At 46.0% G+C, this 23,137-nt stretch overlaps 1 protein-coding gene across 2 annotated transcripts in view; it reads left to right on the top strand.

Moving 5' to 3' along the window:
• Positions 1 to 23,137, top strand: part of DYRK1A (dual specificity tyrosine phosphorylation regulated kinase 1A) — a 786,609-nt gene that overhangs the window by 264,714 nt on the left and 498,758 nt on the right. For both annotated transcript variants that reach the window (XM_078656853.1, XM_078656854.1), the window contains exon 4: positions 14,998 to 15,197. In XM_078656853.1, the coding sequence (XP_078512979.1) occupies positions 14,998 to 15,197 (200 nt within the window). The remainder of the gene's footprint in view (positions 1 to 14,997; positions 15,198 to 23,137) is intronic.

Genomic DNA, 23,137 nt, shown 5'->3' with positions numbered 1-23,137 from the left:
GGTTTGGGATCAGGGTCGTGGCCTATGCCGATGACACGCAGCTGGTGGTCTCCCTCACACAGGCACCGGACACGGCAGCCTTCAACTTTGTGGCGATCCTGCAAGGACTGGCCGCATAGATGGCTAACAACTGCCTGAAGTTCAATGGCAATAAGACCGAGGTGCTTGTGATGGGGCGAGCTCCGTCGGTATAGTCATCTGCCTCGTGCCCTCATAGCTTGGGGCCTACGCCTGTCCCCTGCGCGCAGACAAAGAATCTGGGGGTGTGGTTGGACACAAGGCTCTCCTTTGAGTACCAAACCAGGCGGGTGGCAACAGCCTCTTTGGAGACCTGAAGGTCCTCCGCAAAACCCTGGATATGTTACCGACTGCTGCCAGGAAGACAATGGTCCATGCCCTGGTAACATCGCACCTGGATTATGGTAATATTCTCTATCTGGGTACTACGACAAAGTGTATGCTCAGACTCCAGGGGGTGCAGAACGCAGCAGCATGTCTGATTCTTATCCGCCCAAGGAGGGCCTCGGCAAAGGCAGCGCGGGCTGCACTCCACTGGCTGCTGATAAGGGAGAGAATCCTGTTTAAGGCACTGTGTGTTTGTCATCGCATCCTGCAGGGGACTGCCCCCTCCTATCTGTCGGAGCTAATCACCCTCTATGTCCCTACATGCCAACTAAGTAAGATCATGTGGTCTGGATTTGGTGTGCGTTCCTGCTACCAAGAGAGCTAGCATGGGTGGACGCTCTTTCCGCCTCCTGGCTGCCCAGCACTGGAACATACTCCCCGTGTATCTCCGGATGGAGGCCCGATAAAGCTTTTTTAGGAAAAATTTGAAAATGTATCCTTTCCCCCGGGATAACTAGGAAGAGAGGCTGTCGGGTGTGGAATTTGTGCAGTTGCACCGAAGCGTGGGGACACACTGGCCGAGTGTAACCATGCGCTTTATAAGTGTGCCTATTATTATAATTGTTCATGTACCTTTACATCCAAGGATCCCTTCCTGACTGAGAAGGGAAGGAAAGCACCAAACCTTCAGTACAAGCAGGCTGTGGAATGGGCTAAATTGATTGACCCTGGTGTGCTGGTCTTTCCGACAGAGACGCACAAACTGAGTGATCAAAGTAGTCAAGAGGGCGGATTGATTTGAGCTGCTTTGTTGGTGGAGCTTTGGCACTTCTGAAGGGTGCTGGGCAGTGTCCTTAAACTATCACTGTTGCAATGGCATTACAGCATGTATACGAGAGAGGCTGACCTGACAGAAGAACTGATAGGTATCTTCTTTTGGCCCCCCTGTCTACCTGCGGGTGGAGATGGTGACCCCTGTCCTACTGGTTCATTCCATACCACGAAGTAAAGACTACAATCAAGAGGTGCTTGCCCAGGGTACCCCTCAGAGTAGAGAACTGCAAGATTGGTCCTTGCAGGCTTGGCACCAAAGACCTGAATGTCCGATCAGGATACTGCCACGGGTGTCCCAGGACATCAACCGGAAGGGTTTACTCGAGGCCCTCCTGGAGAAGGACTATTAACACCTCCACTTGGGGAAGCCCCAGCCCAACTGACCAAAGACCTACATGAGCGATCGGACCAGACTTGCTGAATCCTAGTCTGCCTTTGTCAATCGATCTTGGAGCCCATATGATGATGGTCTCGGAGAATTGTATATGAGACCGAAACGTCGACGATACGACACTTCTTTGTAAATAGAATCTTCGGATTTAAATGTGTATATAGTTGTCAAACAATGTATGTATGGTAGATATGTAAATACTATCCATATTGTGTACAAAAAGTGTCAGAGTACTGTACATACCAAAAAACTGAGTAACAGTACATTCTTTGTGTTGCCGCATATGGAATGACATATGATTTATACGTATGCAAATGAAATACAATTTGACATAATGCAATAAAATAGCTAATTAATTGTATATATGTCTCTCGAGTGCATTGGAATTTATGTTCACTGTTGTGACAATATTTGACAAAGTGAAGAAATAGTACGAAATAACTCCTTTAGGAACATTTTTGTATTGTCATATAGTGGCCTACAGCAGAAGCAATTTGTCCTTCCACGACTGCTCCGCCTCACTGTACAGCTGGCAGCTGCTCGCTTTATGCAGGACTGTCTTGCTGGAAGGCACTTTTTACGACCTATGAACCCTCTCCTGCAGAAAGGTTCAATGTTGACCAGCTCCGCTAGATTGACCCCTGTGTGTGATCCCTGGTAGGTTCCAGCCATATTGGAATACAGGATAGTCAACATGGAGCGCACATTGAGGCATGCCCTTGGGGGAAAAAACCCAAATAACTCCGTAATCACTGACCAAAGCTCAAAAGTAGATTCCTTCTGCTAAGACGCCCTCGCCTCCACAAATGAAATGATATCCCACAAGGGGCATACCCTTGAACTCTACCAAAAATAGAGTGGTACTAGATCTTTGGAGTGTTCTTAAGTTAGCCACTGCGCTACTGAAGACAGTGACCTTGTTGTGTTTAGGTAGGGTGTGCTGTAGCCAGGGTACAGAGTGGGGAAAGTAATCCGACTGTACTTCCCATCAAAATTATCACTTTATAAACTACTTATCATTAAATTAAGCCGTCCCATTCAGAGATAACAAGGGTTGTATTGATTCAACTGATTCCCATTACAAACATACATTTTTCTTGTTACGAGAAGTACAAACGCACGCAGAACTACAAGCCTCATTTGAGGTTACACCAATAGGGTGTTTGAAAAAATATGGATGTGAATAATGAATTTAGTTGTAAAATTAAGAATCTAGTTAAAAATGTTTGCTGTGGTTTAAGGAAGTATTTTAAAAGACAAGTTGAATTTTTAATGGTGATTTTTTTAGTTATCTCTGTACAATTGCTGTTGCTGTATTTTTAAAGTCTGTAAATGCTACACACAGCTTGGCCGTTATCTTTCAAAGTTTCTCTTCAAAGAAGTGTTAAAAGCAATATAAAAACGTGACAATGCTCCATTAAACTTCTTGTTTATTGCTTGTTGTCTATTGGACACTAGAAAGTTGTTCTACCCTAGCAACTAAAGGATGTTATTTGCCTTACCTTATTTGATTGGCTAACTCAAAATGTGGCAGTCATAGATTGGTACTGGTAGGCTATGCTAATTAACTGCTGTTGCCAGGTTTCTGTGTGCTAGTGTGCTGCATTGTGTTGCCTCGTGAGAGACATTGATAAATGAGTATTTAATGATCTGCAGCAGTTCCCTTTCCATTCAGGGCCGGCACAGATTGTAGCATAGACTTGGAAAGAATGACTTAATTGTTAAGAATACCTCCGATAATAGACGCGTAGACTAACAAACTATTTTCTGTATGCCTAATAGTCAAATTTGCTATAGCTTTTATTATAAAATTGTACTTGACTGGTTGCGCTGAGCCTTTTACGCGAGTTTGTTAAATGTTTACTATCTCTATGCTAATGCGCGCGTCTCTATTCAGATATTCATATTGTTTGTGTAGGAGAGTAGGGTCTGCTTCCTAGGTTCACCCCCACTTTTTGCTCTGATCCACTGTTTTTTCGACTCTACTGTGGCTGTGGGCCTGCTAATCAGACCCACAACCCAGCTGTTCTCTCTCTAAATTCATCCCATGTACTTTAGGTACATATCCAATTGGGTATTGGGTCACCTTTGTGAGCCCCTGTATAGTGTGCCATAGGTACCCAGGGCATAGGTGCATCCCAGGCCTACCAGGGGCTGCAGCAAGAATTATGCCACCCCTGGCTGGCCATCCTAATTGACACAACTGGCTGATCACTCAGCTGGGGCAAGGTCGTGTAGTCACCCCTTGCTTAGGTATAGTATTCCTATAGCTATATCTATATCTATATCTATATCTATCACTCCTATGGCAGGCCTTAACAATCCTGGAGGCAGAGTGCTTGGTTTTATGTGAGATGGTGCTCTAGCATGATCTGAGCCTGGCTGCAGCTTTCGGAACCATGTCTTTATAGCTGTTCTATGATAAAGCCATACCATATACTCTTAAGTGCATTATAATCCTTGTGGTTATTGCTAACTTTGGTTTGGCTTTATCAGAACATGTCGTGTAAGGTGTCATATGCTTTGGGAAACTACCCCCCTCCAGTTCTGGCGGAGGGGGTAGCATTCCACCCTAATAGAGGGAGAAGACATGTAGTTGTAGCTTTACCCGAATAAAGTTAAACAGAGCCTCGGCATCACAAAATGGATGCTGCTGCCACAGACACAAGTCTGACCTCCTGCAGCTGGAAGCCCTTCCAGCGAGGGAGGCCTGGACGATAGATTTCCTGCCTTGGGAGGTGCTAGCACCTCCCCAGACAGGCTATAGTGTATTGGGGCATGGTGGGTTGAAAGGAATGAGACACTGCCTGGGGCGCACAAGGTGCTCCATGCATAGTCCGGTTCAAACCAGTTGCTGTGGCACTCCAGCCCCAACTCTGGCACGAAACTGGACAAAGGTAAAGGGGTGTAACCACCCCCTTCCCTGGTCCCACCCATAGGAGGGACTTAGCAGGTAATCCAGCCCCTTTAATTCGCATAAAGCTGGGAGCTGAGTCTTGAGACTTTAGATTATCCTGAACTGAAACTCTGACACGAAACTCTGGACATTCGACATTCTACTGCAACTAGAAGACTGAAGAATCTCCCTTGTGGTCAAGGAGTGACCACCCTGTGTAAACAGGCACCACCTAGCGAATTGCCGGTTTGCTTTGTTGACGCCGCCGAAGGATCCCGACGACTCTGCTTCACAGGACTGGACTTCCAGACTTCTCCGACCCGCACCTCCAGCAAAGCTGAGACCCGTGGCGGACTCGAGAGACGTGGGACCGGACACCTGGCCATTTTGCTCTTTGCTAAACAGTGCAGCTTCTGAGGCGTCCTCGAAGTTGTGCATTGGGACTTGAGAAACCCCAGCACCGAGTCGTAAGTGCACCGAAGCTCAGCCCTCCACACTCCACGAGTGCCGCGTGGGGCCGCGTCTTGCATTTCCTCTCTACGCGTCTTCGCGGTTGCTAGCCAGCTGGCTAGTGGCCATCTTGAAGACTCCCATTTTGAAACAACGCTGCTTGCCTGGTTGCTCTGGGCTTACTCCTGCTTACCTGCAAACGGGAAGCCCCTCAGACCTTGCTGGTCTGAACAGAGGCCGATCTTCACATCCTGCGTGGGTTGCCTTTGCCAAGGCTTGTTGACTCCAATCCGGAAGCCGACACCGCCAACAGCGAGATCCTTCGTGGGACAGTCTGTATCCAGCTCCTGGTCGTCGTCGACGCCTCCTGGTCCACGTGGCTGCAGAGACCAGCTTGACGACATCACCTGATTGCACCTCGACGTCACCTGGTTCCTTCCTGGTTCCTTCCTGGTCACTGGCTAGTGACCCAGACTCTGTCCCCTCTGCTTTCAGGTTCTTTACTTCCTCGATCCACCCTTGGATCTACCCGGACATCTTCCTCCTGGTCGCCTGCAGCATCTTCTTGCAGCTCTCCATAGGATTCGACGACGAAACCCAACACGACTTGACACCTATGCACCTGGCTTCCCTGGGTGAGGTAACTCTAGTACTCCGGTGCTCCCGTGGGTAATAACTAACCAAGTGTCCTACTTTAACTGGGTTTTCCTGTAGTCCACCCGGAAGGTCCAAAATCAACTAGTTTCCAAACTTTACGTTCCCATTGAAAGTCTATGAGAACCCGCGTGTGTATTTAGACACTGGACACGCATCCTGTGGGACTCCTGCTTCCTAACCTTCGGTTACTTTGTGTAGCCCCACCGATTTCCAAGGCCCTAGACCTGTTCATCTGTCCTGAAGTGGTTCTTATACCACTTCTTTAGTATATGGTTTACGAGGCCCCTAGGGCAGAATTGTAATTGTGCAACTTAACGTGTGCTTATTAAGTTACTTGTGCTATATCTCGAACTCTGACCTCATAAAGAGTGCAGAGGGGTTGTGTTAGAAATAAATACATATATATTTTATATATACCTTGTGTGGTGTCCTTTCATTTGGTATTCAAGGGGTTATTATTGGTAAAACAATTGGCTTCACATGCTCTCTGAAGTGTTAGCCTAAGACTGCTTTGTCCATGCTACCACTAGGATAGCTGGTCTATAAGGTTGACTTTACAACCATCACCATAGGGGGTTATTTGGATTGATACAGGGTGCCCTCTAGAATAGTGGACATCACATATCAGGCCAACGTCTCACAGTTTATATTCATGTGAAAATACATTGTGTGTGTGTGTATATATGTATGTGTGTGTATATATATATATATATATATATATATATATATCTATATCGCGCCCATGAATCAGTTTCTTAATCATCCTATCTGAGAAAGTATTGAAATAACTTTTTGATGTTATGCTTTCTTTTCCTTTTGCATCGGGATCAGTATATTCTCTTTCATGTGTAAATTTGAAAAAACACTCGGTTCTCGTATCCGAAAATGACAGAGTATAAATACTGTAATTGGCCAAATGTATTTCACTTGAAATTCTTCATAAATATGCTGCAAAAAATATTTGACAGTTTTGTTTCTTAAATGTGCAGATTGCTAGGGCGGCAGTGATTTTCTGTCTTTACTCAACTTCATACTAAATTTGTTTATCTGATAAACATCTAGCCGCAGATTCCTTACCTTTGAACTTCCAGGCAGTACCCTTGCATGCTGGTAGGTGGCATCGGTCGACTCCGGGTGACGTCGTAGGTGTCACCCGGCCTCAATCATTCATCAATGAGTGTACCCTTAGCCTTACGGCAAGAATTATTGCACCAAGTTTGTTTGGTAACCTTGGTTACCCTGGAGTGCATCAGGGGATTAAAAATGTTGGTCATTCCGGTGGCCAATTCCACATATAATCCTAAACTCTGCTGATGGTTGAGGGATAGCCCAATAACCTCACAGCCTCTCCCATTTCCATAAAAGGAGTAATAACTATAGAATATAATGCAGCTGCTTTATCTGATGACCGTTTAAAAGTTCCCCATTTAATTCTCCTTCTTGAATCTGCAAGTGTTAAGTTGCTTCCCTCAAAAGTGCTAGAGGCCGTAGAATTAATAAGGTCTGTGGGTTCCAACTCCAATATCAGGGCGTTGTGGTTACTGTCATGCCTCGGCATGATAGCGAAATCCACTACCCGCTGCCATATACTTGTTTCCACCATGATGTAATCCAACAGATAGGATCGACCTATTCTGTTAAGAGTTAACTTCCCTGGCTGATCTGACTTAAAGCGACCATTACACGCCCTCAAAGAAGGGGATAAGGTTAGTTCATTGATCTGAAGAACCAAAGGGGTCCAGGCCTTGACCGGTGGAATTTGAGTGGCAGGAATCAGCCAGTGACAATCCTCATCACTAAGAAAATGATCTACAGAAGTAGTAAGGGCCTGAAATTGGCAATTGAAGTGTCACCCTATGATCAGCCTTGTCTCTGGGAATACTGATTCGATAAACGTGGTCAATAAATCTACGGTCGGAGATTTCTGTACAAAGCTTACGGGGCGAGAATAGATGTTAATATAAGCTAATTTAATTCTGGCGGAAAAGGTAAGTACAACACACTGGATTTCATCAGATGAAGTGTTTAGCTGTTCTACTGTGCAATCCAGATAGGTAGCAACCCAAATGCATAAAACCCTTGAAGGTCTACCCCTTACCCCCGTCGTAGCCCAGACGTTAAAAGTTGCATATACCCTCCTCAATATGTCCTCCCTTTCCCAGGTCTCCTGGAACATACACACATCGTGATCACCTACAAATTGACTCCGATCTGGGCTTTGCAGATCGCCTTTTTATTCCAGCAACGTTCCAGGAAAAAACCTTCAGTGTATGGCCCTTCTTGTGACGTACGTTAGGACTGGTGGTATTGGGACTATGAATAGTCTCTGGCTGAACCATGGGGGGGTGTTTCGAGCTCTTCCAATAAGGGATCCCTACTAACTGCTAAAGAGGTGAACAAAAGAGGAAGCTTGAGAGCTGGGAAGTTAGACAAATCCAAACCACCCATCATCTGAAGCTTTCTGAAAGGTTTCAGATTGTTGGTTCATTGGTCCATTGCTACCAAGAATGATCTGTGATTGAAGTTCACTGTTACACCTCCCATGTACCCTACTGACCCCCTCCATCCCTGGGCTGCAAATATGACCAGCCTGTGACACAAGTCAGTCCACCTCCTCAAGAGCCCCATATCAATTTGCTACTCGAATGTTAAAGTGTTCTGGGGGCTTTGCAAGGCAGGTCAATTCTACTATGGAGGGGCAAACTGGACTGCTGATGGTCATTAATAGTATTACATTTCTGGTGTGGGGGCCAGATGGAGTAAGACCGTGGGGGATAAAAGTATCCCAGGGGCAAGATATTCATTTCTCCAAGAAGGAGATGGACACTACCAAATCTGCATAGAATCTCATGCAACAATTTTGGTGATTTAAAAGAAATGACAATGCAGTCCCCAACAAGTGTTTTCTACCTTCTCCCGACCCAACCTACTCTTTTCACCATTTTAAATTCGTTAAACAAGGCCTCTGATAGTCCGGTTCTGGTCCCGAGCCACCAGAGAGCCTTGTTTCTCAATGCCTCCCAGGATTCGTTTAACTTAGAAGTAGGGACTGGGACATTTCCCAAAACTATGGTTAGTGGAGTAGCTTCGGGGGTCAAGTCCAACCTCGCCTCCTCCCCAGCCCCATGAGCTAATGACGGAGTAGCTATCGAAACAATGGGACGGGGTTTGACGTGGGCAGGATTAAAATCTTGGGCCGGGAATACTCTTGGTTCGCATAGGCGCTTTATCTAGGTAGCAGGGGGCTTCGCCTGACCTGGTTTGTCTACCGTGACACCATCCAAAACTGAAAGATTACACCAGGGACCAACAGCACAGGCTCCTTGGCCTTTACCTATCAAATCCTTCTAGGCCGTTAACCTAGCCAATACTTGTTCTATAGGTGTTAAAACTTGGGTTTGAGATACTTAAATGCCCCCACTCTCCCTTTCACACTGTAAGGACCCAATAAAACTGGTCACTTTGGTGAAGTTGGAGTGCAGATGGTCTAGACGGCCCCACAAAGAGACCGTGTTTACCAATTGACTCTTCCAGAGATGTAAAGACAGTGTCCAGGTTAGACCTTCCCACAGGGTCCGCCACAGGAAGTCCAGGTGCATTACAAGCTGGAGAAGCGACATCCGTTTGCGTGCTGATACAGTGGGTTCTGGGTGTTTTCGGATTGTTTTGGCGAGTACAATTCCGTTTAGGTTTAAGGGCACACACCCCTCTCTTTCGCTTCCCTTCCAGCTCGCTCAGCTTATTCTCTTTATCCTCAGTAACCCTGGAAAGAGGAGTGGCAGTCCGTGACCTTGTTGCCATTGTTGACCCATATCGGTGGTCCAAGGGGAGAGTGCCACTTTCTAATAGCGGCTGCTGCTGATTAAAATCAATGGGGGATGTGTCAGATGGTAAAGCATCACAAGGCATTGATGAGCCCAGAGATAAACGCCTTTGCAGAGAAGTGGGGTCCAGCGATAAACTTATCTTAGTAAGCGCAAATTCATGTGAGAGCATCGATTCGGCCCTAATAATAAATACATCTAAAGTGCCCGCCCCACCCTTGCGTGTGCTCATTCTATATAGCGCTGCAAGGCAAGATCCTTTAACACAATTGAGTTGCTTAATAAGCGCAACAGCAGCACCGAGAAACACTCGCAAACAGACCAAGAAAAAATGAAGTTAATGGGGTCAGCTGGATATAACACAGCTGCTTGTTAAAGCAACATAAGATTGTACAATAACTCGTAACAGTACCTTGAAACACAACATGGGCAAGACCGAGGATTCAGACTTCAGAGGAATGGCCCGGCTCAGCCCAGCCTCTTCCGGGTGATGACTGGCAATGATGGGCCTGCCCATGGCCGAGACTTTGCCCATCTCGTCCCGCATTGCGGGAGCTCCTGTGGGTTTTTGTTGGCGCCTCCAGGGGCTTGGGAGCGTGACGGCGTTGGCAGGCTTGCAATGCAGCTAAGGCTGCAGGGAGGTGTAGTCCTCCTCCCGGCACCCAACACAACCGATTCCCGAGCCAGCAGGCTTGGCCCCCAGCAAGGGGCAAGTGGTGGCAGAACGGTCTGGGCTCCCAGAACTGGTTCCAACTGGAGTATGCAAGGAGGGCACCAAATGTGCCCTTCAAAGCAATCTGGTGCTGGCAAAAGCCCCAACCCCAGCACAAAACACTAAGTCCTGTCTGGGATGTGGTCACAACTCCCTGTGACAGGAAACCTATTGTTATACCTTCCCCTGCTCTAGGTCAGCTGAGCATCAAGAGGGCAGAAGCGGGTCTGGGGTCGGCAGCAGCACTAGCTTGCTGGCAGACCCTGGGAGGCTGTTACCGGCAGTACTGGGTGCTTCCCGGAGAAGCTACAAAGTGCATGGAATTATACCTCAAACACTGGTAATGGTGTTGGGGTATGATTCCAACATGTTTGATACCAAACATGCCCTGGTTCGGCACAGCCGGTATATAGTTAGCCATTGCGTAATGACAGATGGCCACTGTAGGAAGCTGAATTTATGTTGCAGTAACCAACCTCCCCCCCCCCCTACACACACACACATTTTGCCAGACAACTGATGCACTTTGAATTGATGTGCCCTGGGTCCCTGCCAATCAGGTTCCCAGGGCCTGAGTTTTTCCCCTAAACTGTACCTTGTAGCCCCAATTGGCACCTCTCTGGCCATATGTCAGTCCCTTGTAAAAGGTACCATGGGTACCAAGGGCACTGTGGTCAGGGAAGGCCTCTAAGAGCTGCAGCTCTTATTTTGCCACCCTTAGTGTCCCTGTACCTTTACACACACACACTGCCATTGCAGGCTGCTTGTTTTGTTGCAGAACAAAGTGAAGAGTCGACAACCCACTGCCCTGGCATAGATCAGTTACCCCTCTAGCTGGGTGCACTATACCAGTGGTGAGGGTACAGTTGCATGAGCCCTGTACCCCTACAGTGTCTGTTAATTCTTAGACATTGTAAGTGTAGTGCTTCTGTTAAGAGTATATGGTGCTCGGTGTTTCATTACGAACTCCACAGTACCATAATGGCTGCATTGAACACTGAGAAGTTTAGTATCAAACATCTCAGCACTTTAAACCCACACTGCCAGTGTGGGATTTAATGAAAAATGCACTCGGAGGACATCTTAGAGATGCCCCTGAAAAACGACCAGCCTCTGGTGGGTTCCCTGACTGGCACACACCAGCCTGCCACCACAAGACATGTTTCTGGACCCCTGGGGTGGGAGCCTTCGCTCCCAGAGCCCAGAAACAAAGCCTTTCTTTGGAGGAGGTGATCACACCTCCCCCAGGCCAGGAAGAGCCGTCTGTGGCAGGGGAGCTTCAAAGGCCTTGCAGCCTTTGTGATGTGACACCCCCACCCACCCCAGACACTATCACAAGCAAATTAGATACCCCAAGAAAAAAAGCACTAGTGGACCGCATCGAAGGAAGTTTCAACAGCTGCAAGGAGATCTTCTCGATCATCAAGGATTTCACCTAACCCTCATCCACCGTCAAAAATATGGCTGCCTCCATACAACTCTGGGACAACTTATCCAACTTCTTCCGGAGCAAAATCGCAAACATTTACAGCCAAACACACACCGACCCAACCCCAAAGAACTCCTTGCTGACCTACCCACCACCAATCAATATGACCCCCTGACTGAATGGGTAAACCTAACCAGAAACAACTCAGTGGCAATCATGCGGACCATCCACTGTGGTACCCCTACAGACCTATTCTCCCACCACGTCAACAACCTGGTAACATCATCAATCATCACCACCCTGACCCACATCATCAACACCTCCATCACGTCCGCCACTTTCCCAGATGAATGGAAACTTGCAGATGGCAGGCACTCTCCAATCAGGGTCAGGGATTGTGCTCCCTCTCCCATGTGGGGTGAGCACACCAAGGGTGTTGTCACCAAAGGTTCAGTAGCCCATTGGCTAGTGACCCAGAGACCCCTAAAACGCACCCTAAATACAGTATTTAGGGGGCACCCTCAACCAAGAAAGCAGAAAAAACCCACAAGAGAAGTAGAAGAAGGACCAAACAGTTGTTCTGAAGCTTTGAAGAGGACGCCCACTGACTTGGCCCCAGCCCTACCGGCCTGTTTCCACTTCGAACCTGCAGAAGCCAATCTTAGGTGTGTCCTGCAGCCAGCAGCCTCAAGAACACCGAGGACCTGCCCTGCCTTCAAAAGAAAAGGCTATCTCCTGTGAACACCGGATTTGTTCACCAACAAACTCCAGCTCTAGCAAAGATCCGCGAGTCTGCACCCGATGCCCACGGCCAGAGTTAGTGGCCCAACACCACAAGAGGTTCTCCCCAGCGATCCTGATCCGGGATCCGGTGATTCCTGACCTGCCTCAAGCCCCCAGCCAATGCCTGCAGCCTCAAACCGTAAGCTCCTCCCAACCGCGACCAGGAGCTGGTAAGCAGATCCAACCCTAAAAGACACCCCTGCACCCAACAGCTCACGGCCTTAGGTGGCCCAACCAATGGTGCCTAACCAACCCCCAACATCCCAACTTACCTCTCCAAGTGGTGCTTGCACCCAGAAGACCTTCGTCCCCCGAGCCTGCAGTGTGTTTCATAATCCGGAGACTCCCCATGGAAAGCTAAAAGGGCGCCAGACGCCAAAACAGCACTCTTCACCCAGCTTCCCCAGTGCCGCTGACGGTGCACTTTTTGTGCTGGTTTGTACCCACATTTGCCCTGAGCTTAAGTCCAGGAGCTTTGCTCCTACAGCCCAGTGGTCTGCTCGTAAGCTGCCAGCAACCGGGTGCCCCCTATCCACCATTGGATAACATTGGGCCACCTTGACCCTGGGGGTCCCCTGAGTCTACCTCCAGAATACCAACTCCCACAACCAAATACTTAACGTTGATGCGATAAACCTATTTTTCTGCATAGGATAACATTGATTTTTTTTCAGTGAAAAGTTTTTAAGTGTGGAGTTGGAAAATCTAAGAAACCCTTTAAAACTGTAACTAAATAACAAAACCGCTTTTACTTACCTTTTTACAGGAAATGTCTGTGCAGTATCCAGGTATACTTCACTGTGTAAGAAAAGTAATCTGTAAAGTAACCTACTTGAAATGTTACTAAAAAGCCAATACAAAGTATATGTACAGTATATCTAAAGCATTGCATTACTAGTAGCTCTACTGTAATTTAATCGAAGTGCATATTCAATTGCAATTCAAACTGTTTACAAACTTTATTACTTATGTAAAGTATTTATTGCTTACCTGTGACAGGCTTGCTTGGTTCTAGAAAATATAACTAAAATATATATATTTTTTTATAGAACACCAATTGGTCTGAAGTTCAGTCTTTGAGTGTGTGATATCGTTTGCTGATTGAGTATGTACAACAAATGCTTAATGATACCCTTTGATACAGCCTTACTGCTCGACCACACAACCACAAATATAGAGTAATTTGCTATCTACTATTACCTCTGCCTACCTTTGGGGTTTTACTGGACTCTATGCACACTGTACCTCACTTTGTTATAGTATATACCGAGCAACCGTCCTACAGCCACTGTATGTATCAAAATGACTGACCGCACTTACAAAGCCTGGAGAATCAACTTCTGGGTTTGTAGGGGTGTCCAAATCATTGAGGGGCACCCACACACTTATAACACAGCACCCTGCCTTCAGATTTGAAAGGCTTGCCTTAGAGGTGACTTATAGGTTTTAAGTGTAGTGGCCTCCAATATTAGAGAACTAATTTCTATTGTTAGTGCTGCTAGCACCAGCTTACACAGGCTGCAATGGCAGGCCTGTAGACACAGTTTGAGTAGCCTTCATGGGTTGCACAATACATGCTGCATCCCACGGGAGACCCCTGGTGTACCTATGTCCTTGGTACCTCAATACCATATACTAGGGACTTACAGGGGTACACCAGTGGTCAATTGTGGCAGTACAAAAGTCCTTACCATGCACAATTTAGGGAGGAAGCGCCATGACTGGGGTCCTGATGAGCAGGATCTCAGTAGGATTAGTCAAAAAATACTGACACTAGCAAAAAGTAGGGGTGACCATGAAAGCAGATCCTACGTTCCTACAATGGTGGCTGCTGCTCTGTCTCACTGTCCAGAATTTGCACCTCTGAAAGGACAAGTTCATAATGCTGGCTCAGGGTTATTTGGGGGGACGATTTTATGGTGTCTTTAAACTTGCAGGAAGTGTTAGTTCACATTCCAATTTGACATACTTGTAGTTTGTGGTGGGTTCTACCCATTACCAATTGACAGTACTTCCTTTTGGATTCACATCAGCACCTCAGGCCCTCATGAAAGTGATGGTGATGGTGATGGTGGTGGTGGCGGCGGCGGCTCCATCTCAGAGAGTCGGGAATTGCAGTATTCATGTACAACGACAACCAGTTGATCAAAGCCAAGTTGCCCTAGGTAGTGTCCCATCAAGTGCAGTCAACCGCTTCCCTTTTGTTCACCTTGGATTTTCAATCATTTGCCCCAAAGCTAATCTGAAGTCTTCTCTGTGCCTCCTGTTATTTGGGATAGTATTGGACACCATTTCGGTCAGAGCTTTCCTGCCTCCTCATAGGGTATGGGACATTACAACAAAAGTGAAATACTTACTCATTCCAGGTGCCTTTCTACGGAAGTGAAGATTCAAATGGTATTACTAAAAGGGTAAACTTATTTTGAAAAATTACTGGTATATTCAAATCCCGTCTTTTATTATTTATTAGTTTTTTTTGCTTTTCACACAGTTTGTGGAGCGCTGTTCAAAACAGTGGATTAGGAGAGGCAGTCAATATTTCCATAACTGTTAATTTAAATACAGTCAATTTAAGAAATGTACAGTTTGCAATTCCTGATGATGGTTCATGCCAATGTGAATTATGCAGATATTGTTTAATTTGTGTATGCTGAAAAATTCCTATTGTTTTTTTAGGAGGAGAGACTTCAGCATGCAAACCTTCATCTGTTCGACTTGCACCGTCATTCTCATTTCATGCTGCTGGCCTTCAGATGGCTGGACAGATGCCCCACTCGCATCAGCAGTACAGTGAGCGTCGGCAGCAAAGCATAACAGACCAACAAGTTTCTGCTTTACCTTACACTGACCAGATCCAGCAACCATTAACGAATCAGGTATAACCTCTAAAGAAAGATGCAGTTACAAATATTTTCTGCCTGAAAACTTGTAGCATTTTCAGCATTTGAAAAATAGTTTTTGAAACTTAGACTTGGCTAAACTAAAATTCTTTCAAAGATGGATTCTTTCTATAATCTCCCACATGCAGTGTTGTGTTAAAAAAACAAAAAAAAAACACTGTTGGTAATGGAAGGTCTCAACTAAAGGCCAATCACCTATTTTAAACCTTCAGATGGAATCTTCTGTATGCTGATTCCTCTACATGTGAAGATCACCATGTGCCGGACTGGATCTAAAAACTCAAAAAGCAGTGTTCCTTCACGCATGTAGATGGTAGAGTGCTACTCTACTCTGATTTAGTGCTGTTCTGGAAGTGATTTACAGAGCTGCATATAAGCGCCGTCCATTCCAAACACGCTGGCATTCATTCCTTTCTTTCTATACTTTCAGACATGGTTCCAGAGCTCTGTCCCTCTTTTTCTTCACCTTGTGAAATTTATTTTTTTACTTGGAAATTTTTCAGTGTGAAAAGGATTTGTTACCCGCTAAGACAACAGGGTTTAAGTCTTGTAAGGACTGTCGCAAACCGATGTCTGTGACAGATCTCTACGCTGTAGGTCTGTGGTATTTTGTTTGGCACACGACTCCAAGTCCAGCAACGACTGTCTGGATGAATCCGAAGGCCTCTCTTGAATGGTAGTTAAAGTTGTACGTGGCAAAACACTGGAGGACTCCACTCAGGTTCTGTCATAGGTTAAATTACAAAGAGCACTGTGAGAAGTTGGCCTGGTATATGATGTTCACTATTCTAGTGAGCACCTTGCACCAGTCCAAACAACCCTTATGGTGATGTTTGTAAAGTCAACCTTATAGACCAGCTATCCTATTGGTAGCATGGACAAAGCAGTCTTAGGCTAACACTTCAGAGAGCATGTGAAGCCAATTGTTCTACCAATAATAATCCCTTGAATACCAAATGAAAGGACAGCACACAAGGTATATATCAAATATATATGTATTTATTACGAACACAACCCCTCTGCACTCTTTGAGGTCAGAGTTCGAGATACAGCACACGTTCTCTTCCAGGGGATACTCATCAATAGTCATAAGCACTGAATAGTCCCGCCCACGTGCGGGATCCCGGAGCAATAGCCAATAATATGCATATATCTGCATATATATATCAATACCCATAAATATAGATAATATGCATATGCAGCCTGACAAACACCATACTAGGCTCCAAAACTGCCATTATTGCATGTAAAACTTTTACATTTGACTACATAAAGATATGTCACCATATATGATATATGTAAAGAAGCAAACTGCCCTGAGTTTCTTTGAAACATACAACCTTTATTTTCAAAGGTAAAAACAGGCAGGATCATGGAGGGAGGTTTAGCCTAGAGAGGCTGCATAGTAACAACTGAAAATTTGGCGCCGTGCCTTTAAGACCTCCAGGAACCCCCAGGCTCCCATCATGCACCACAGGTGACAGTTAGGTCAGTACTTTTTTCCGACTCCTTTTGTGAGGATCCCGGAGCATTGAGCTCGCCAGTTGGTGATATTTTATCACTTTTTTCTGGTAGAAACTTAATTTTTTTACTTCACTCGACGTCTTTAGTCTCTTTCTGACTAATTCAGCAATTTTTCCTGACTTTTGGCTATTTTTTCCAGTCAGTATGCTGGCCTTATTTAATAAGTGACCGGCCTGTGGTAAAAAGATGGCCAAGTCAGCCCCTCATTCGGTCTGTATTGCTTGTTTGCCTTCATCCCACACGCCAGACCAATGCTACCACTGCAGCAAGTTTTCTAAGAGAACCCTTAGAGAGAGGGAGAAGATCAAGCTGCATTCCCTTCATGAGAGAGGAGAAAGTGAGTGGGCGAGAAGAACATCATCCCAAAAAAGCCCTCTTCTCATCCTAAAGAGCGCAAAGAGAGAGGTGAAAAAAGAAGACATCGATCCCCTTCTCCGTCGAAGGACAGATCTTCATCTAAGGTACCTCTGTGCTCAAGAGTCGGCGGCAAAATCGCCGCTTAGATGTCCGCCGATGTCGAAAAATCCCTCGTGTGGAAGCATCCCTCGTCGTCGAGACGCTCCTCGCCGTCGAGACGAGAAGAGGCAGAAGATGAGATCTTCATCTACGCGTAGGCGGTCAAGTCTGGCTCGCCTACGATGGCAAGAGGTCGGGACTCGACATCAACCCATCGATGTCGAAGTTTGCTCCCGAAAGGCTCTGGACTGACGTCGAGATCGCCGCCGACGGCGGGAGTCCCATTGGCATAGACTTCGAGCCCACCACCAAGGGCTTTGACGCCAAAGAGACCCAGTCATTTGACGTCGAGGAGATCGCCGTCGAGGTCACCGAGAAGGTCTTCTGGGTCTAGGAGATCAAGATCTAGTTAGACGCCGAGGAGGTCGATGTCTAGGAGATCGCGTCTAGGTTGTCTAAATCGGCTTCTCCTCTAGCGAAGAGATCTAAAGCGCTGTCGAAGGATCGTTTGACTTGTGACGCCCTGATGGTGTCTTCAGTGGATTCTTCTTCTTCTCCAGGGCTTCAGATTGTACAAGTATCTCCAGAGGCCTCACCAGCACCCTCACCAGCCCGACCAACCAATATCTCGCCAAGATGGCTAGGAGATATCAGGGAGTGGAAGATCCGCAGGATTAACCTACCATGGTCTTCAAGGTCACCTTTGATACAGTCGGTGCATTCTTCGGGGAGACGTGAGCAGGCCGCTCCGCGAAGGTCATTCACTCTCCTAGGAGTAGATCATCCTGCCACCGATCTTCTAGAAGACGTAGTCCTAGGTCTTCCGCAAGGTCATCAGATTCCAAGGCAGACTATTCTCCGACTATTTCGTCGTCCCCTCTAAGCAGAATATCGCCAATCGATGTTTTGACCTTTTAATGAGGTTCTCTGTCGTGGGGCTGCTAAACTCCACATTGAAATGCCGGTCTCTACCACCAAGACATCGGTGATATTTGAACCCCTGCATCAAAAGTCCTCTTTGAGACCTTTGCTTCCGCTATTGCCTGGACTGTTGGAGCCTGCTTTGCACAAGTTCCTTACTCCAGCAGCGGTGGGGGCTGTTCCATCTAGAATCTCGAAGAAATATAAGGCTCGGGATAATGACCCTTTCTTCTTGAGGGCTGACCCTCCACCAGACTCTGTGATTGTGTCGGCTGCTCTAAAGAATCAGACCGGTGCAGCATCTTCATCTGTGCCCCCGAATAAAGACAGTAAGGCTATGGACTTTGTAGGGAAGAGAATGTGTACTACCTCTGCTTCCTACATGAAAGTAGCCAGTGCCTCGGCCCTGCTGGGTCGATATGACAGTTCATTATGGGACTCACTATCACGTTTTACAGAGAATCTCCCCAAAGAGGACAAATAAGATTTTCTTGAGATCCTGCATGAAGTGGGCCTAGTAGCCAATCAGGTGATCAGCGCAGTGGCGGATGCATCAGATCTAGCTGCACCTGGCTACTCGCATGGGATCTGTTCCCGACACTCAGCGTGGCTGAGGCTCACAGGACTAAAACCCGAAGCACAGCATCGGATTCTTAGCCTTCCGTTCAATGGATTATCACTTCGGGTCTCATGCTGATGATGAGATGTCTCGAATGAAAACTGAGCTGGATACGGTTAAAGCTGTGGGTCTTGAAAAGAGGAAAGACTTCATGCGACGGTACCGTCCTTACGACCGACTACAAAACCAACAGAGGGTTCAAACCCCTCAATGGTCCTCTCAGCAGAACCAAGGAAGATTACAATTCTCAGCGTCGTCCTGATACAGGAAGAGGTGGCAATTCAAGACAGCCCACACCTGCTGCCAAACAGCATACATAAAGTCTCCTACTCGAGTTTCTTTTTTTCAAATGCCAGTTGTGAAGGATTTCCTGGAGGGTCTCAAAAAAGTCTACCCCCCTGTTAGGGCCCCTTCTCCTCCCTGGGAGCTGAATGTAGTCCTATCTAAATTAATTGGCCCCATTTGAGTCCATTCATAAGGCTTCCCTCCAATGTCTGACGTGAAAAACTGCTTTTCTCGTGGCAATCACTTCTGCGCGCAGGGTAAGCGAGATACAGGCCTTATGCTCCACAGAGCCTTATCTCGTTTTTCATGCGAATAGAGTGGTGTTATGTACTCACCCGAGGTTCCTCCCTAAGGTGGTCTCGGATTTTCACATCAGTCAGTCACTCTTCCTACCTTTTTTGCCAGTCCGTACACTCCAGCTGAGAAAGCTCTGCACTCTTTGGATTTAAAAAGAGTGTTGAAGTTCTACCTGGATAAAACTAAGAGTGTACGAAAGTCTGACCAATTGTTTGTGAACTATGGTCCATTGAATACAGGTTTTCCTACCTCCAAAAGGTCCATTTCTAGATGGATAGTGTCATGCATTATGTTATCCTACCAGTTGGCACAAAAACGGCTCCCGGGTAAGCCGAGAGCTCATTCCACAAGAGGCAAAGCTGCTACAATAGCAATGCTTAAGAATTGACTAATTCATGAAATTTGTAAGGCAGCCACATGGCGGTTGGTTCATACCTTCGCACGCCATTACTGCCTTGATTCTGATACTCAGGCGGATGCTCAAGTTGGTCAAGCATCCCCGATAAATTTGTTTGGGTAATATCTGTTGGTAAAATGTTTTATTAGATTGTATTCGCACGCAGGGTATGGGGATGGGCTTGCTACTCTAGTCAGTGCTTATGACTATTGATGAGTATCCCCTGAAAGAGAAGGATTAGTTACTTACCTGTAATCCTAGTTCTCTTCTAGGGGTATACTCCTCGGTCATAAGCAACCCTCCCTCCTCCCCGGACGAATACCATGTCTGTAAATGTTACCCATGCTGTGATTACACTGTTATACTCCGTCCAAAAGAACTGACCGAACGGTCACCTGTAGTGCATGATAGGAGCCTGGGTGTTCCTGGAGGTCTTAAAGGCACAGCGCCAATTTTTCTGTTACTATGCAGCCTCTCTAGGCTAAACCTGCCTCTATGATCCTGCTGTTTTTACCTTTGAAAATAAAGGTTGTATGTTTCAAAGAAACTCAGGGCAGTTTGCTTCTTTACATATATCATATATGGTGACTTGTATATCTTTATTAAGTCAATTCAATTCAACTTTATTCGGTTTCCATAATTGTAAGAAGACCATAAAAGTTCATATAAAAAATACAGTATTTACACAATTTAAAAAGAATATAAAATAATTTAGGGGTTTCTTTAACAGTTAAAATACAAGATATCTGGTGTAATTACAATTTCATCAATTAATTCTATTACAAATACATCTTATTAATCATAATCATTCCATTTGAAAGGAGCTGAATATCTGTGTATGATTGTCTTTGTTCTGGTTTTTATCAAAGATTGGGGTGATACTTTACGCAGAATTTAAGAAAGCAGGCTATAGATTTAGCATATGATTCGTTTTCTAAGTACTGAAGCACCAAAAAAGCTGGGCGACACTCTTGTATGCCTAATACTTTCAAAAGAGGGACTATCCATCGCCTACGCGGTGTAATATAAAATTTACAAAAAGGAGTACGTGGATAGTAGATTGTGCAGAGATGGAATCACACGGGCAAACTGGTAAGGTCAAAGACCAGTCATTCTGGAGCGGGAAAGAAATCAGTCGATGGAACATGTTGAACCTAAAACGAGTCAACAACAATTTTTCATACTGATTTAAATTGTACAATAAATATGGTTGGATACTAAAAGTAGTCTAAGCTAATATGAGGTGTTGCACAGAGGATTTCCCTATTTCGTTTGCTAATCGCAGCTGGCCCAAGTGTGTTAAACAAGCATTTTTTAGCTCTTTTCTTGAGATCTCGACTATCGTTTTAGGCTCAGTGAAAAATCTCGGAAGGCCTAGATCAGTAAAGAATGCCTTAGCATATGCCAGCCATTTGATCTTATCCATATTGTCAAGTGTCATACAATCCTGAACAAGTAATCTTGTTACCTCACACTGGTCCATGGACCAGATCCGGCACCATAACCTAATTGGTTGGATTTTTACTATGTCCGATATATAGTCCAACCCCAGTTCAAGATGGCATCCGTACGTTGTAGTGCTCTTGGGGACTGCAAGTAGGTACCTTAAAAAGGAATTTTCAACTTTCTGTAGCTGGTCCGCATTTGCGTATCCCCAAACCCCTGCGCCGTAAATTGCAACGCTTACACATTTTACCTTATAGATCTTTAGCATTTTTGTTGGAGATCTCTTTCCCAGTTTCTGAGCAAACGCCACTAATGTCATCGTAGCCCTCAAGAATAATAGTTTTCTTGAATTAAGGGCTCTGACCATTTGGACTTATTGTCAATTAGAATCCCTAAATAGGGATATGTTGTTGCGCATTCTAATACAACATTATTGACAAATATGTCTTTAGCTTTTTTTTAGTCTCAAACAGGCATGCATCACAAAGGTCTTTTTAGGGCTCGGCCTACGTCACCACGAAGTGGGGCGGAGCTCCGAGCTCCGAGCTCCTATTGTTAAAGAAAAAAAAGTTTCTTTAGGGCTCGGGCCAGAAACATTCCTTAGTGCGCGAGCTTTTTTTATGGCATCTGCATAGTGATTTGTCTTCGCTGTGCTGTCTTTTTAGTAGCCTTGATGTGATAGGCTATATGTAATTTGCGTCCGCCATTGTTGGCATTTTCTGTGCGGTTACGCGCACGACAGACTATTAATCTTAATTTGGAGCTGTCAGAGTGCCCGTGTAATGCAATCCAGATGGTCTGAGCGGTGAGCGCGTTCAATGTAAAATGACGAGAGGAGAGGCAGCAGGCGAGGCTCACAGAAGATGACTCATACGTGCTCGTCCACAGCACAGATTAGGCTTCAGTGCCAGGCAGCGGCTTCTTGCAGACCCAAGAAGGATGATGAGAGGTCATCCAAGCAGCAGCAATGCAAGCTTACCTTGCACACCAGGACACCGTGCATGTGAGATAGAAGCTCGCATGCAGTGCAGCTTTCCCTGGCATTCAGCAGTGCTAAGCAAATAATGCAGACTATGATTGAGACGAAGGACTGAGACTTCAACTTCGAGGGAACAGCGTGTGCTCCATCACCTCTGCCAGAGGTTGGGGAGAGCTCCTGGTTATGTCTTAAGAGTCGGAGACCTGTTCCTAGGATGGAAATGATGCTGTTCATTTTTGTTTTTATGTAATTAAAGGCTAGGTGTGCATATTGGTAGAAGGATCGGTCACCGGAGCTGGTGCACAGCAAATGAATCGCACAATACTGGTGAACATTAAAGAACGGCAGCTCGCGTCGTTGCCACTAAAAGCAAAAAAACATGAAGCTGTTTAGTTGGGAAGAAAAGTAGGGGGTGCCTCAAGTAGCCAGTTGCCGTTACCAACTAGTTAAAAATTCAAACGTCCTGTGCAGTCCACCTACCATGACGAGCTAATTTCCAGGTGTAAACAGTCCTTCAGGGTAACTATTTGCATTGCTCCGTGAAGCACAAAGGTCACATATATGTTGATGGAGAGGAAAATAACGGGAGTATCAGGACACAGCCAGCACTCAACCCCGTCCCCTGAATTTACCACCACCCACACAAGAGCAAACCCCTAAGTCAGAGCAGTGTGAATGACAAGGGAAAAGGACTTGAGTCGGAAAATTGCTTTTTATCCCGTTGGAAGGAACATGTTGCTTATGTTCTAGTACGGCAGTGTATCATTTTTTTGTATGCAAAGCGGTGCAATGCTTACCCTGATATGCACCTAAGCATAATTTAAAGCAAGGCAAGATCTGCCACCAGTACTACCACTACCACCACCACCACCAGTACTACCACTACCACTACCACTACCAGTACCACCACCACCACCAGTACTACCAGTACTACCACCATCAATACTACCAGTACTACCACCACCAGTACTACCACTACTACAGCCACCAGT

The sequence above is a fragment of the Lissotriton helveticus genome, chromosome 8 (genome assembly GCF_964261635.1).
Source record: "Lissotriton helveticus chromosome 8, aLisHel1.1, whole genome shotgun sequence".
In the NCBI taxonomy this organism is placed as follows: domain Eukaryota; kingdom Metazoa; phylum Chordata; class Amphibia; order Caudata; family Salamandridae; genus Lissotriton; species Lissotriton helveticus.
Note: the sequence above shows the minus strand (reverse complement) of the source record. Positions and strands in the feature narration are given on the sequence as shown.